General features: G+C 45.4%; 2 protein-coding genes across 2 annotated transcripts; one reads left to right on the forward strand and one right to left on the reverse strand.

Annotated features, from left to right (window-relative positions):
- Nucleotides 1–604: 604 nt before the first annotated feature.
- On the reverse strand, nt 605–9,072 carry tmem86a (transmembrane protein 86A). The gene is made up of 3 exons (XM_084671554.1): nt 8,892–9,072; nt 4,129–4,393; nt 605–3,969 (listed from the first exon to the last, which is right to left on the reverse strand). Exons 1-3 carry the CDS (start codon nt 8,910–8,912, stop codon nt 3,542–3,544), a joined length of 714 nt encoding a protein of 237 aa, XP_084527680.1. The 5' UTR covers nt 8,913–9,072; the 3' UTR covers nt 605–3,541.
- A 480-nt stretch (nt 9,073–9,552) lies between these two features.
- spty2d1 (SPT2 chromatin protein domain containing 1) lies at nt 9,553–14,611 on the forward strand. Its single transcript, XM_084671548.1, has 6 exons — nt 9,553–10,130; nt 10,588–10,702; nt 10,852–12,447; nt 12,854–13,013; nt 13,197–13,274; nt 14,149–14,611. The coding sequence occupies exons 1-6, from the start codon at nt 10,071–10,073 to the stop codon at nt 14,240–14,242; spliced, it is 2,103 nt and encodes a 700-aa protein (XP_084527674.1). The 5' UTR covers nt 9,553–10,070; the 3' UTR covers nt 14,243–14,611.
- Nucleotides 14,612–14,777: the final 166 nt, after the last annotated feature.

A 14,777-nucleotide genomic window follows, 5' to 3' on the forward strand; every position in this document is an offset into this window, starting at 1 on the left:
GCCAGTCATAAACAGCAAACATCTGGGGGTGACACTGTGCCCAGCACGTGAGCACCATAATGACCAACCTTCAATCCTGAAGCCACTATCAACAGCATTCACCCAGCGGAGCTCATAACATAAACAGCTAAATGACAGAGCGGCTACTTGGTCGAAACGGAAAGCACTGGATTTCTGTCATGTGTTTGTCTCTCCTCACTCAAGCCTATACCTCTCTAGCTCATCACCACCACCACAGTTCACAGCCTGTCACCCTGCTCTCACAGAGGGAATCAAACCCTCCCTGCTTCGCTTTTGTCTCCCTGCACAGAGTTGTCAGAACATCAGGGTTGAGGGCTACTGAGGTTAAGTGATGCTTTAGCGTAGCTAACCAGCTAACCTGCCATATACCTCCCCTTGTGTTCTTTTTTTTTACCATATTAAGTACTTACAGCTACACACTGACTAATATGTCTGTCCACAGTCCTCTTTAAAACTCTTAGATCATTCTTTTATTAGATAGTTTGAATCACCATGCTTCGGTTCTTCATTTCAGAATTCTAAAAGAGAAGCAGAAGGCTTAGACCTTCACAATCCGCTTCAAGCCATCACAAAGTCTGCCAAATTGCCATCATAACCCACAGCAAGCTTTCTGAACTAATCTGGGATTTCAGTTTGTTTATTTTTTTGCCTCACTGGCCACCACATACACATCTGTCACTTCTTAATAAAATCTCCCAAAATGCTGAATCCCTTTCACTCTCACCTCAGAATAAACTAAAACACAGAACTAAGAGAGAGATAAGATAAGAAAGACCTTCACATTTCACATCTGCTGTGCCGTAGAGGTTACCCTGAAACGTGAATCGAGAGACATGTCTGGTAATAAGGGGAAGTAGCAGAAAACAGAAACACAGTCATCAAACCAACTGCCAACACAGCAGATTCCAGTCCTGTAATTCCCTCATGCTTCCCCTCACCAAACAACACACACCAAGAACCTCAGTACAAATCACAAAGTCTCCTCTCCCTAGATCTGAGCTGACTGCAGGTGAGTGCAGTCCGCTCCTGTGAGAGGGTTTCCAACCTCAGTGGCTTGACCAAGTCAGCTCAGGAGAGGAAGTCACTGCAGACTAGAAATATGCAGCCCAGAACTAAGGGATCCTGCTTGAAAGTGTTTCTTTGGTGTCAAATCAAGTTGTTAAAAAAAAAAAAGGAATTGGAGCACCTGACTGGCAGACACTTTTTTGACTGACTCTGATGAAATATTCTGCTGAGCCACACATGACTGAATCAAAACGAGAACACAGAATGGTGTGGTGAGCACTATCGTAACACGGAAGTAAACGCTAGCTTCTGGCCGGCAGTTACCCTGTCGGGTCAGCCCTCACCGCGTGATGTTTATGTTCAAGTCATCCTTTGTGACCTTTTTACTATGGTTGTCAACACAGTGGTCCTTGGGCAGATCTAGCTTTTGATTGATGCATAAACACACTTTGGTGCGATTGTGTGTCTGTGTGTGTGTGCATAACACGTGCTTGTGTGTGTGTGAGATTGTTACACGTGTGTTGCGGCTCTGTGCCTGCAGTAGAATACTACAACAGATCAGTTGTTTTTTCCATTTAAGTTTTTTCACTCAGTATCAACTCATCTTGATCTTTCCACAGTCCCTAACGCAGCAACGGCAGTGGTTAAAGACACACACAGAACAAGGTGGATAAAGTGGTCTATGTACGTTACATAGGAATTCACACAATTCCCTTTACAAGACCAATATTAAGACCAATAATAAGTCTCATTTTCTATTCTAATGCCAGAGTGAAAGAAAAATACTTTTCATACTTTACATTTTCAAAGTACAGTGTAGTTCATTCCAATGCAAAGTTAGTGGCATCAACCATAAATCAATAAATCAAAGTGGCCATCAATGAATGGCAATGTAGAGAGACGAATTTCCCAAAATGTTCTTGGATGGATAAGCTGTGTACACATCCTATGACAGTCTGGTGTCTCTGACATACAGAGAGGATGACCAAGACACCAGACTGACAGGGATAGGTCATCACTGAGCAGCCAGTGGGGCCAGCATAAAGACACAGTTGTGGACTAATACAAGACAGCAAAGGATCTCGTAACAGTTTGCCATACAGCCAAGTGGTCACAGCAAGCACAGCTCACCTAACACACTAGTAAGGGACAGTTCACAGCAATTCTGCCTTTCAGGAAGTTTTGACTTGTCAGACAAATACACATGTAAAGGGAATAACAATGTTCATACATTTCACACTTGGGCGCTCTGTCACCTGTCCCTGTGTAGTGTAAGGTAGGGGTGGCAGGACCCTGGGGGCAGTGTGTTCTTCTCTAGAGCCTTCCGGCAAACACGTCTCTCTCACCACTCTCTTTAATGCCAAAGACACGGCTGGCCGCAGGAACGTTTCCAGCAATAACAGCCCCAGCAGCTCCTTTTAATGACTAAACCAGCAGGAGCCGAGGTGTGTGTGTGTATGTGTTGGGTTTGGGGTTGTTTATGCATGTGCAAACAGGCAACGGAGTAACTGAAATAATTTGCAGGGTGAACGCTGGGGGAAATGCCTAAAGGAAAAAAGGTACACACACACACACACACACACACACACACAGGCACAGACACAATACAGAATGGCATAGGGAACGCTGAAATGGGTAATATGCTATGCAGTTCACTCCCAAAAAAATCAGTTGATTACTTGAATGAAGTTACAGAACCACGTATGACTGACACTCAATAACTATATGAGGTGTATACTGTACGTATCTCTGGAGAGAAAAAATGGTATGTGCACATATATCTATTCCCCTTTCTTTCTCTTTCTTTCTTTCTTTCTTTCTTTCTTTCTTTCTCACCCTCGAAACCACCTCAACGTTCAAAGACTTCTCCATAAACATAATCAGAAAGAGATTAAAGTTCCTGAAGGAAAAGTGGGTTTGTAGAAGTGCTGAAGGCAGTTTGGTTATGTTGAGTGAAATGGTGGGGACCAAAACTATCAGGGGGTGGATGTCATTGACAGCCTCCCACAAACAACTCCCTTTTTGTCAGATATAGAATAATATGTAGGTTGTCAAAAGAAAACTCCTTGCATTTGAAGTTGCAATATTGGACAACATGAAGGAGGCAGGCAAAGGGTGTACGTCTTGAGAATGGTCAATCTGCATTTTGTGACCTTACATATCACACCTGCCTACTCTCTGACACTACTCCCAATGAATCTTCCCCTACAAGGAAGAACAACGATACCGTCAGCAATATTGAAGTTTTAGACAAGTGGGATTGGGTTGTTTGTGTATTATTCATCATGGTAACAAGGCTGGGAGACCGCCTACTGGTCGCAGCAGGGGAGAGGGGTCAGTGTGCAAGTCAGAGGGGGCTTGTGAAGGGGACTACCGTGCGTAAGGTGCATAACTACCACACTAGAATAAATGAGGGGGTATGGGGGTCTGGAGGTGGGCTCTGTCCAGAATTACAAGGGGCAGGGATCACCGCCTGACGAGGGTTCCTCGATGTCATCGCGGACGGCGCCGTCCCTCACGCCCTCTTCCGGGCCGCCTGCGCGTCCTGGCACTCGACGGCGGACAGCGCGATCAACATCTGGGCGGCGTAGTAGGTGGCCATGATGATGGCGCGCGAGTACGGCACGGGAAAGCAGAACTTGTTGACGGCGATGGTGAGGTCGGACACGATGAAGAGCACCGAGCCCAGGCAGGCAGACAGCTTGGTCCAGGTCCACAGGTCGTTAGCCAGCTGGACGCCAGCGATGGCCCTCCATCCCATGAAGCCTATGAGAGCGATGTAGACGGCCACCAGGTAGGTGAAGGGCCCAGACAGGTAGGGGTAGAGCAGGGTGTAGCTGAGGGCCGACGTGGCACCGATGACCAGGCCTGCGCGCAGATTCAAGGGCTTCATTCCAAAGGCGGAGGAGTACAGGATGTGGGTGATAGCGAACATCAGCAGACCTGGGGGGTGGGAGGGACAGAGTCAGTCTCATAGGCTCCCTTAAACCACACGTTCTGGAACGCTCTTAAAGAGCTCCCCCTCGATGCCTCCAACCCATAGATCGGCTGAAGATGCTGGTGGACAGGAAGGTGTTTGGTTCTCTATTCAGATCAACTCACCATGGCTGAAGTATCCTTGCTCCTGCCAGATCAGAAATGCGTCCCCCAGGGAGGAGAAGATGAGGCCAGCCAGGATCTTGCGGGCACTGGCGTGGTCACTCAAGAAGCTGAAGCCGTGAGCCAGCAGGAACACCCACAGGCAGAAGATGGGCAAACACTTGATGAGGGCACTGAACCAGGATGGGGTGGAGGTAGGTAGCCACAGGACAAAGTACACACAGGTGGCCTTAAAGAAGGGGACCAGCTTGGGGCCCTCGCTCTTCACCTGAGGAAACAGACACACAGCACATTTAGGCCACTTGATATTCATCATAGTAAGATTCATTCTTAGGATTTTTTTGTATTTTTCAACTTGTGTTGCTCAAGAAATCAGTTTATTTCCCCCTCAATGTATTTCTGGAATCAGAAACCACCATTTTCATTGACTGCATCTTCAACGGCTGATGTCTGCATAGAAATGTGTCTCATCGTTTCTGTCTTTTTTTTTGGTAAAATAATGTTGCACTGTGCATTTGTTGTCAGTTAGAAGCAGATAACTCAGGTAAATGTAGGTCGATGAGGGGAAGTATGGAGCTAAAGGCAGACCAGAGAGGGCTGTGTACTGTTAAGCCAGTGGTACACGTGTTCTCTGACATACATGAAACTGAGACCAGAAACCCTCAGCTCATAGGGGATATGAAAGCTGAAGTGGGGGAGCACAGAAGAGGCCACAGGCTTCTGGAAGAGTTCTGTCTCACTCAGGGTCTTACCTTCCTCTTTTGCTCCCTTCTCAATCCCTTTCCATGTATCTCTTTTACCCTCTCTGTTCCTCTTCTTCCATCTATCAGTTTTTCTCTCTCCCTCTTTCTCCCTCTCGCTCCCTCTTTCACCCCTCTCCTATTACACACTATTTGTGTATGTGTGTGGCTGTTACTCTCTCGCCACCGTTTTCCCAGTCTATCTCTGTCAACAGAGCAGGGGGCCCATGGTACAAGGGGCCGTGATTGAAACAGAGGGAGAGGTTTCATGCATTGTTCCCAACTGTCTCATTGGGCTGGTGGAGTGGAAGCAAAGGCAACAGCCTGGAGAGCAGGGGAGAGGTGAGCAGCAGCATGGGGCAGGGGAACTGAGGAAGAGGATAGAGACGGGGGAGGGATCTGTGGAGGGAGCAAGGGGTGGAGGGAGGGATGGGAGAGAGAAGGTTATTATAGTTCAAGCCAATGGTGGCTTGGAGAAGTGGGGTGTGTGTGTAAAGGGGGGAGGGGAGAGACCATGATTGCACAACTGTTCAATAACACCACAGACCCCTCTGCTCAATCCTTTACCAGGATTGGTCGATGGCACTGAATATCCGACCAAACAACAACCGTTTTAACCCCTCAGCTAGTTATGGGGGCTTATTGGGAGCAGATGTATCACTTTCACACCGCAGAGAGTTGCACCGATGCAAATTGATGTGAAGATGTCCATACGGGGACTGTCCCCTAGATAGTCCTAAAGCAGATGAGACTGAGGGCCTGTCAGCTGCTACCCCTTCTGAGCAGATGGCTTTTACTTTTTAAGAACAACTGTCTATGTGCCGTTTCCTCTGAGATTCCTCACCGTTCAGTGCCAGTGTGTGTATGCATGTATGTTAGCATGCATGTCTGTGTGTGTGTGTGAGTGTCTATTTAGTGACACGGGGTCAGATATGCGCTACCCTGAGATCTGTTTCTCTGAAACCTGCAGGCATGTGGCACGGTGTTTAGTGCCATGGTTCATGCTGTGGTCAAACTTTAGCATGCTGAGCTCCAGCTGTAGCAATTACTGTATCAATTACCTAGGCTGGCTCCAGGTGGTACTTCCTGTGTGTCCTGCTGCGAACGTGCTTTACAAGACATGTATTGATGGAGAGGGGAGGGGCTTCAGTGTATTATTTAGTGGATTCATCTCCGGTTTGCCAGGTCAGTTCTGCAACATTAAACTGACCTGGTGTTAGATGTTTATCCTGTTCATGTTAAACTGAACAGCTGCTGGGACATAACAGTCCTTAGGCCACAGTTTGATGGTATTATTATAACTACTCTCTCCACTCAGTCACATGTTCAACCCGGCAAACTATTCGATTTGACAAGAGAACAAGTTGAGTTTTCTAATCCTTGAGATACACTATAGCACCCCTCCAGTCAGTTCCTCAAATATTTTGTAATCCTTTTTTCCCTCTAGACTTTATCAACATTTTAATATTCATTTGTTTGCCATGTAAATACATCAGTACAACCTAATTCACATCCATCTTTGTATTATCTTCTATGCCGTTCAGCAGACATAAATAACTCTTCAGGATTCTTCCCTCCAGTCTGGACCGAAGCCAATTGGAACCAGGAGTTCTGGCAGAGCCCCCAGAGCGACCAGAACTGGAAGGCAGCTTATCCACTTATTATACCACAGAACACAGAAGACTAGAACAGACATGACAAGTCTTGGAGGACAAGAACGCCAACATGCAGAACTACTTCACATGGTCACATGGTCCAACCACCTATATGTTCCAACACCTCCTCACACTTGAAGAGTACATTTGTTAAGTTTGGGTTGAATGGTAAATGGTAAATGACCTGCATTTATATAGCTGTTTTCTACCTTAGCGGCACTGAAAGCGCTTTTCAATGTTTTGCCTCTCATTCACACTCTCACTCACACATACCAACGGCAGTGAGCTACCATGCAAGGAGCCGGTCTGCCCATCAGGAGCAACTTGGGGTTCAGAGTCTTGCTCAAGGATGCTTCGGCACATGACCTAGGAGGAGCCAGGGATCGAACTTGATTAACAAACAACCCTCTCTACCCCCTGAGCCACAGCCGCCCACGTTAAATGACAAGGAATGATGAGAGAGGACAAACTTCTCCTTGGGAAAATGTAAAGATCATCACTTTCAGGAGGGAGTGGTTTGGGGGAGGAGGAAGGAGTCAATTTGATGTCTTCCCATAACCTGTGACCCTGTCCATGCTGTGTTTGAGCAAGATTTCTCAAACCCAGCATGTTCATTATTGTTCGGCTTGAGTTTCCTCTTCCATCGTTTCTTGTGTAAACACAGCAGCACAATGAGGACAGAGGGTGCTGCAACTTTGGCCCCTTAGCCCCCCAGAGGATTTCAAAAGGCATGTCAGACAACAAGTACAACATTTACTTTCTCCCTGTGTGACTTAAGAGATAAAAACTGATGACATATGAAACGATTCAATTACCAATCGTACATGCACTGTTCCAAAGCCCCGATGCGGGGGTCCGAACAAGGAGCACTGTTCCTCCGTGAATTCAAGCTCCACGCGTCTCCTCTCTGTCCCAGAGAGGCTGACAGTTACAAATTACAATCCATGCCTCTGTATTTTCCTAACTCAACCTGTTCTCTGATGAGTTTGTCTGACTGAAGAGGCAACTTGTGTTAAGAGTGCTGCGTGAGTGACTCCCCCCACAGTCTGTCTAAGGGATATTGACAATCAAAGGACAGACAGACAAACAGACAGACAGACAGACAGACAGACAGATGGAAAGACAGACACATACAGGCCAAAGAGAGAGGCCAGTTTCCACAGAGAGACAGGCTCACAAAAAGTCAGACAGATACCAAACAGTACATCCCACACAGAGCCAGTTTAGGGGGAAGAGAGGGGTGAAGGTAACCTCTAATATACAGTAGATCACTTGTAAAGGGTAGGATTCAACAGGAGTGTTCTTTCTTTGATAGCACGATGGCTTGGACATCATGTCTCTCAGGGAGACTGAGCAACAGTCGAGGATGACTTCAGCAATCTCCCACCAGCCCCCTTGTAATGCGGTCCTTACATACCCCCAGCCAGGAGCTGTTGTCAAGGCAACAATAGAGTGGAAAACATTCTTGCGCTCATGCCCTCATGCAGGGCACATCACAACTTCAAAACATTTTAAAGATATTTAAGGGTCAAAGTTTATTCTGTTTCCTGAGTTTAACTTTAATTACATTATAAATACCTTTATTTACAAGTCACTCTTTGTGCTCACTGAAATTGTTAATTGAATGAACATGAAGTTAGGAGCTAGATAATGGGATCTGCCTAGTAGGTAATAGAGGCTTTAAGTCGTGGAGTTTGCGGGACAGCTTTATGGCGCATGCGTTACTGCTGTGGCAGGCGGGGGGGAAGACAAAAAGACCGTCACATGACAGGTTTTCCTTTCACGAAAGGCTTTTGGAAATGTGAGAAAAAGGACGGAGTACATGGAAGAATCGAGAAGACAATAGCTTGTGTCTATTCCTGAGAGTCCTAAGTCAAAAGTGACCGTCGAATGTTTGTGGACATCAAAGTCTCTTCTGCAATATTGAAAAAAAAGGTTTTTCAGCTTCTCACAGATAGCAGTAGCCTACTAATACTACAGGGAGCAGATGACCATTGCCAAAATGCAGACTGGAAGAAATGCGTGGGTGGCCGACAGTTAAAATCTGAGCATATTGAGAAGATGGTGCACGCTTATTATTCGGCTATCAGCAATGCTTACTTGCATAACATACATACAAAAAATAAATGTTCGCCAACATTGATCAGTGATCGATGAAATGCTAGTCTTTCACAAGCAAGATTTAACTGCTATTCAACCATACAAGAAACGTAGCCCATGAACCAATATCATCACTGTATTCCCGTTCCTTGACATATTGACTTAATATATCCACTATAGGCTACTGGAGAAAAAAAGATCACAAGTTCGTGTTTATCTACATGAAGTCTACATACGTCTAAACAGCAGTACCGCTGCCGTCAGTACTCACCACTGTGACTGGCGAGACCATCTTTTCTTCGTCACCTACAGTTTTTGCAAAGAGACTGGTAGAATGGCACCTAGCAGGTCGCACACGGCGTAAATATATCTTGTTTGTATCTCTTTGTCAGGCGGGATTGTTTTCGATTTCTTTTTGGAGACAGGCTGACATCAAGGAGGCGGAGAATTTCAACCAAGGTGGGAGGAGATAGGGCGTGGTTATAAAATCCAACCAATGACATCATAGAAACAAATTAAAGGGGCATAGCTAAAGGTGGAAGGAGGAGTTTTGGGTGGAGTTTTACCATTGTTTACTTATCTGAGCAGATGGCCAATATTTACATTTTGAGTAAAGAATAATGTTCCTTGTTCTGTACTTTGTTACGATCTCTGTTTGACATTATCTTAGATTTTATGATAGAAACAGCAAAACATTACGGTATCTTAATGAATGCTATTTAATGTTCCAGTACAGACTTTAAAAATCCAGTAAGGCATTCATGATCAACAGATTGAATGTGCAACTGTCTTGCTTGTGTGTCAAAATTGTGTTATGAGTTGGCCACGATCAAACTACGATAATTCTATGGATCTGGGGACATCTTCTGGTGAAATCATTTTTGAACGGATGTGACGTTGTCGTACCGGATTGGAGCGTGGCGTTCGTGAAATATACACACATCGCCTAGAAGAGAGACGTTGAACATTTTCCACGAATCTATTTAACTAAATTCCTTGTGATTTTTTTGAAGATTTTTTTTTTCTCGCCAAGCAGATTTAAAGTGTGATCATTGCCTTTGTAACTATTACTCGGTGTTTTGTTTTCCGTTTTTCCGAAAGCTTTTGTGTCTTAAAACGAATGCCAGCTACTCACCAGCTGAGCTAGCTATCAGCATAGCTAGCAAACTAGCAACTTGGTCACCGAACTCAGCTCTTACTAGTCAGACATCTGTCAAACGGACTCATCTAACGACGCCGTGGCACTAAGCTCTGGCAACTGATTAGATTTTAAGTGATACGGTGCTACAAAATAGAACCTACTGGCCATGTTTGACAACCTGGACAGAGCTAGTTAGCTTCTGAAAATCTAGCTTAGTGTGCTGGCTAGATAGCTAAGGACCTAGCTTTTAAACCGTTTGAGCCTGGCTACAAACACGAGTCAATAATCGCCACCTGTCAAGAGCCCAACATGGACTTTGAAAATGTACTGTCGATGGCCTCCCAAAACCAGGGCCTCAGCAGCGTACCAGTAAGTAACCGTAAGGAGTTTGCTTAAGTTTACAGAGTGTTACTTAACGACACGCGTCAGACTAGCTAGTCCAACTCAAATGTATTGGCTTTAAGCCAAATGGTGGTGTACTAGCTGAAGGCATGGGGGATAAAACGAGGATCATTTAAAAGCCAATGACAGTGTCACAAACCGGACTCCCTAGTGTTAGCTGTTGAAGTGCAGCCAATGTTGGCTGAATGTTGCCATTTAATAGTATGATAGAAGTGAAACGAAATCAAATGACTCTTAAAGCACTTTTCTGTGGTTTTCACATGAAGCGTGTGGTCGATCAAACTTTGGATCACAATATGGTTATAATATTGAAATCACAATTAAGTTATAGGCCTAATAGAAAGTAAATCATCTATCCAAAGGGCAGGTGTTGGGTACCACCTATTAAATGATTTAGAATAATTTGTTTTTAATTTCTCTGCAGAAGCGGTACAGCTTACAAACTGGACCACCAAAAAAGGATCCAAAAGTTAAAGGCGTTAATTCAGCTGCTGTGCAGGCGTTTTTGAAAAAACAAGAGCAGGAGAGCAGAAAGAAAGGTAAATGAAAATGTTTTTTATTTGTTTTTGTATTGGGTAAAGTTGTTGCACGACAACGATGGGTCGTTGTGAACCTTTGGGTCATTGTGACCTGAAGGCAGCACAAGGGTTGAAATGTACTTACACAATGATTTCTATGTTGTGTGCAGATCTGCAGATGAAGAAAAAGAAGGATGTGCTCCTAGCCAAAAGGGTTGAGTTGAAGTCAGACCGCAAAGCCCGTGCCATGGCCTCTCGAACCAAGGACAACTTCCGAGGCTACAACGGTGTGCCCATATTGGAGGAACCTAAAAAGAGGAGGTCGAAGGGGGAGATGGGAGACAATCAGCCGAGGGGGGACACTTTCGACGAGGACAACTATGAATATGAACAGACTGACTCTGAGTCTGAACCAGAGCCTGACCCGGTACCACAGAGGCCCAACAAAGCACCCAGCAAACCCTCCAAGAATCCCAGTGCTGGACCACCCAAGGGCGCCCCTCCACCCATGAACTTTGCACAGCTGCTCAAACTAGCCGAGAAGAAACAGTTTGAGCCAGTAGAGGTAAAGGCCAAACAAATAAATAAGAACGAGGAGAGACTTAGGACAGCGGAGGAGATTAGAGAGCTGGAGATGGAGCGCAAAGTTAAGAAGCAGGACAAAGGTAGAGATTCAAGGCCTCAGGAGAGAGACGGCAGATCCCAAGCCAGCTCAAGCTCTTCTAGAAAGAGCTCCTCTGATAAGGACTTGGGAAGGACTGGTAAGCTGCACAAGAGCTCCTCAGAGAGGCCCGTTCCCAGTGGGTCAGGGAGGAACCCAAAGCTTCCCCCACCAAGCGAGAGAAGCCACAGTTCTGCTCGATCGTCTCAAGGAGATCGAGACAGAACTCGAGACAAAGACAGGGACAGAGAGAGGGAGAGACCCAAATCTGCTACTAGCTCGTCGAGCTCTAAAGGTGCCTTAAGCAGCAAAGCCTCCTACAAGGGAGGATCCTCTCAGGTGTCAGCCAAACCACCAGCGTCTAGGCCCTCATCAAGCCATAGACCCCCAGCCACAAGTGACCTTAATCCCAAGAAGGGGAACCCCTCACTACCTCAAGGAAGGCCCATTAGCTCAGGGTCTCGACCGCTTGGCACGTCAGGCATGGGCCAAAGGCAACAGCAGGGTAGCTCTGGGCAAGTTAGATCTAACCAGGGCAGCTCAGTTCGGGGAGGACCTACTGGAGGACCTTCCAGGCCAGGAAAGGGAGGACCAGCAAGACCTGGAGGTAGCTCTTTGGTCAAACAGGGCAGTAACGGACAAGTAGTAGGGCCTGGAGTTAACTCCTCAGTGAGACAAGGGAGCAGTGGACAACTAGCAAGGCCAGGAAGCAACTCTATGGTCAAACAGGGGAGTAATGGACAACTATCAAGGCCTGGAGGTAATTCTTTGGTCAAACAGGGGAGTAATGGACAGATGAGACCCACATCGGGTGGCCCTCCCAGACCAGGAGGACCTCCTCAGGCCAGACAAGGTGGGGGTGGCGTCCAGGGTAGACCTGGGGGAGGTGGCATCAGACCCTCGGGTAGTGGACCTGGGGGTGGAGGGCCAGTCCCTGGCCGGCCAGCTAGCAGTATGGGCTCTGGACCTGGTAAACCCAAGTGTACCATGGTGGTTGAGACCATCTCATCCAAGAACTTCGGTGGACCCAGGCCAGGAGTGCCACCACGACCAGGAATGCCCGCCAGACCTGGGATGCAACCGCGACCTGGGATGAGACCTCCAGGTAAAAGACTGGAGATATCATTTAGAGAATGTTTCTGAACACTTAATTACGGGATCATCTTCTTTTGACCATATCAGATGCTCTGTTATTCTCACATAATATCCTTCACTGTTACCAGATAGATGACAGTAAAGTAGAATGAAGTCAATTCTGCATGAATATTGCTGTCTGTATATGTCATGTATACGCCAGTACAGCAGGACAGTGGGTTGATGCAGTTTTATTTTCCTGGCTGGCTCAATAGTGAGTCAGCAATCCAGGCCCCCCTTTTGTCATCCATCTTGGGTCTGTTCCAAAGAAAGGCTTGATTCAAATGGCAGCTTCATGTAGAGAGAGATTAAAAGCGCAACATTGGTAATTAACTAAATTATTATAATCTGTTGATCATGCCATGCTGTCTCCACAGGCACCATGCTCCCACCAATCACTTCCAGCTACAAGAGGAAGTATGAAGATGAGGACGATGAGTATGACTCAGAGATGGACGACTTCATCGATAACGAAGGAGATGGGCAAGATGAAATCTCCCAACACATCAGGGAAATCTTTGGCTATGACCGGACCAAGTAAGATTCAATAACAAGCCTACAGAGCTGGGCCCGCTGTTTGTCCAAATAAATCTTGTGTTTTCAAGACGGACAGGCTTGTCTCAGCCTGTATTGCATTGCATTTAATTACATTTGCTCAACTCAAGGTCAACTTGTCATGGCATTCAGTTTGTACAACATGTGTTGTATTCATCACCCTAGATACAAAGAGGAGAGTGACTATGCATTGAAGTTTATGGAGAGCAGCTGGAGAGACCAGCAGAAAGAGGAGGCTAGAAGGTAAGTAGCTCATGCACACTGAATCATAGTTCAATTGCACATCCCCATACTTAACTATAGTAATTCCAGATGAAAGGTCTCATCAATTTACGTAGGACCTAGCTACATTAACAGGCTCTGTATATTGAGAGTATAGTCGGGAGGGCTGCACACACTTGGATAACCGCTAGCAGTGGTGTAAAGTTCCATAGCTATGCCTGCAGATGGGGGCATTTGTCACAGTTGGTAACAATCGGGTCCTGCTGGGCTTGGTTGCTTTGAGGGCCCTGTATACACACTGTGTCTCAGACCTGGAGTGCTGATTCAGGACCCCTCTATCGTATTTATTATGATCTAAAATGGTAAACAAACTTTAGACCCATACTTTGAGACGCTTGGGAATTTCAGGCCCCAGGCTTCTTGTCCATCACTGACATTAGTGATAACACTGATACATTTCATTACAACCTTACTTTACACAGAAACATCCCGTTGCCTGATCCCATCTGTTCTTTAATAAATCAATTGATCACAATTGGATATGTTTTTGTACAAAGCATTACACATTTGATATATTTGAGGTAATGATTGGTATAGCAGCATTGATTAGCAGTATAGTTATAATTATTTCACAGTACACACTCTCCTGTGCCACTGTCTTATTCCCATGTGCCTCACCAACGCTCTGTTTGCCTGAAAATGGCCGTGCTTGAAGATCTTGAAGAGGAGAGAAGAGAAGCTTAAATGGAAAAACACTCCAAAAAGCCCCAGTGCTGAACTGAAGGGTGAACCTGGTTCCCCTCTGACAAGAGACAGAGATGGAGGCCATTTTTGCATGCAGACGCAACCACTGTCCACATTAACACATCTTTTGTTTTCTCTTTTCATCTCTCAGTTTACGTTTGGGTATCGAGGAGGATGAGAAGGAGCTGCGCTTGGAAGAAGAAGAGATGAAAAGAAAAATGACTGCAAAACGGAAAAAAGTGTAAAGACATGAACACTGTAAACTTGCAGTATAAGAGATGGGGATGCAGTCAGACCAGGTGCATGGTTGCCTCTGTTACAATATTTATTTAGTCCCCTTGGAGAAGGGGTTTGCACTACGAAGAGAATTCGTCTTTTTTCAAATAATTTAATATATTGTGGAACAGACCATGGCCTAGATTTTTGAAAGAAAAATCAATCGTGCAAAGTAAAATGTTGATCACTTGTCACATTGAGAAGAGCAACCATGTCATATGTCAAATACAAAACAGCGACCAACGCTCTATTTTTATCGATTCTTATTTAATTTCATGATGGACAAGTGATATTGTCATTAGAAGATGTGCTTGTTCTTTTAAACAAATTTGACAAAAGTTGTCTAATAGTTGTTATTTTCATTAGTGTGTATTTTGTGTATTGTGAACACCAGACTATTTAAACGATAGGCCTACATTATATTAGTAAATTGATCGGACTTAAATTAACAATTTAATAACTTAAATTAAAAAGTTAATTTTACATCAAAATTCCCGAACTCAT

Source organism: Hypomesus nipponensis, chromosome 14, assembly GCF_054491055.1.
Source record: "Hypomesus nipponensis isolate SF chromosome 14, ASM5449105v1, whole genome shotgun sequence".
NCBI classification, from domain to species: Eukaryota; Metazoa; Chordata; class Actinopteri; order Osmeriformes; family Osmeridae; genus Hypomesus; species Hypomesus nipponensis.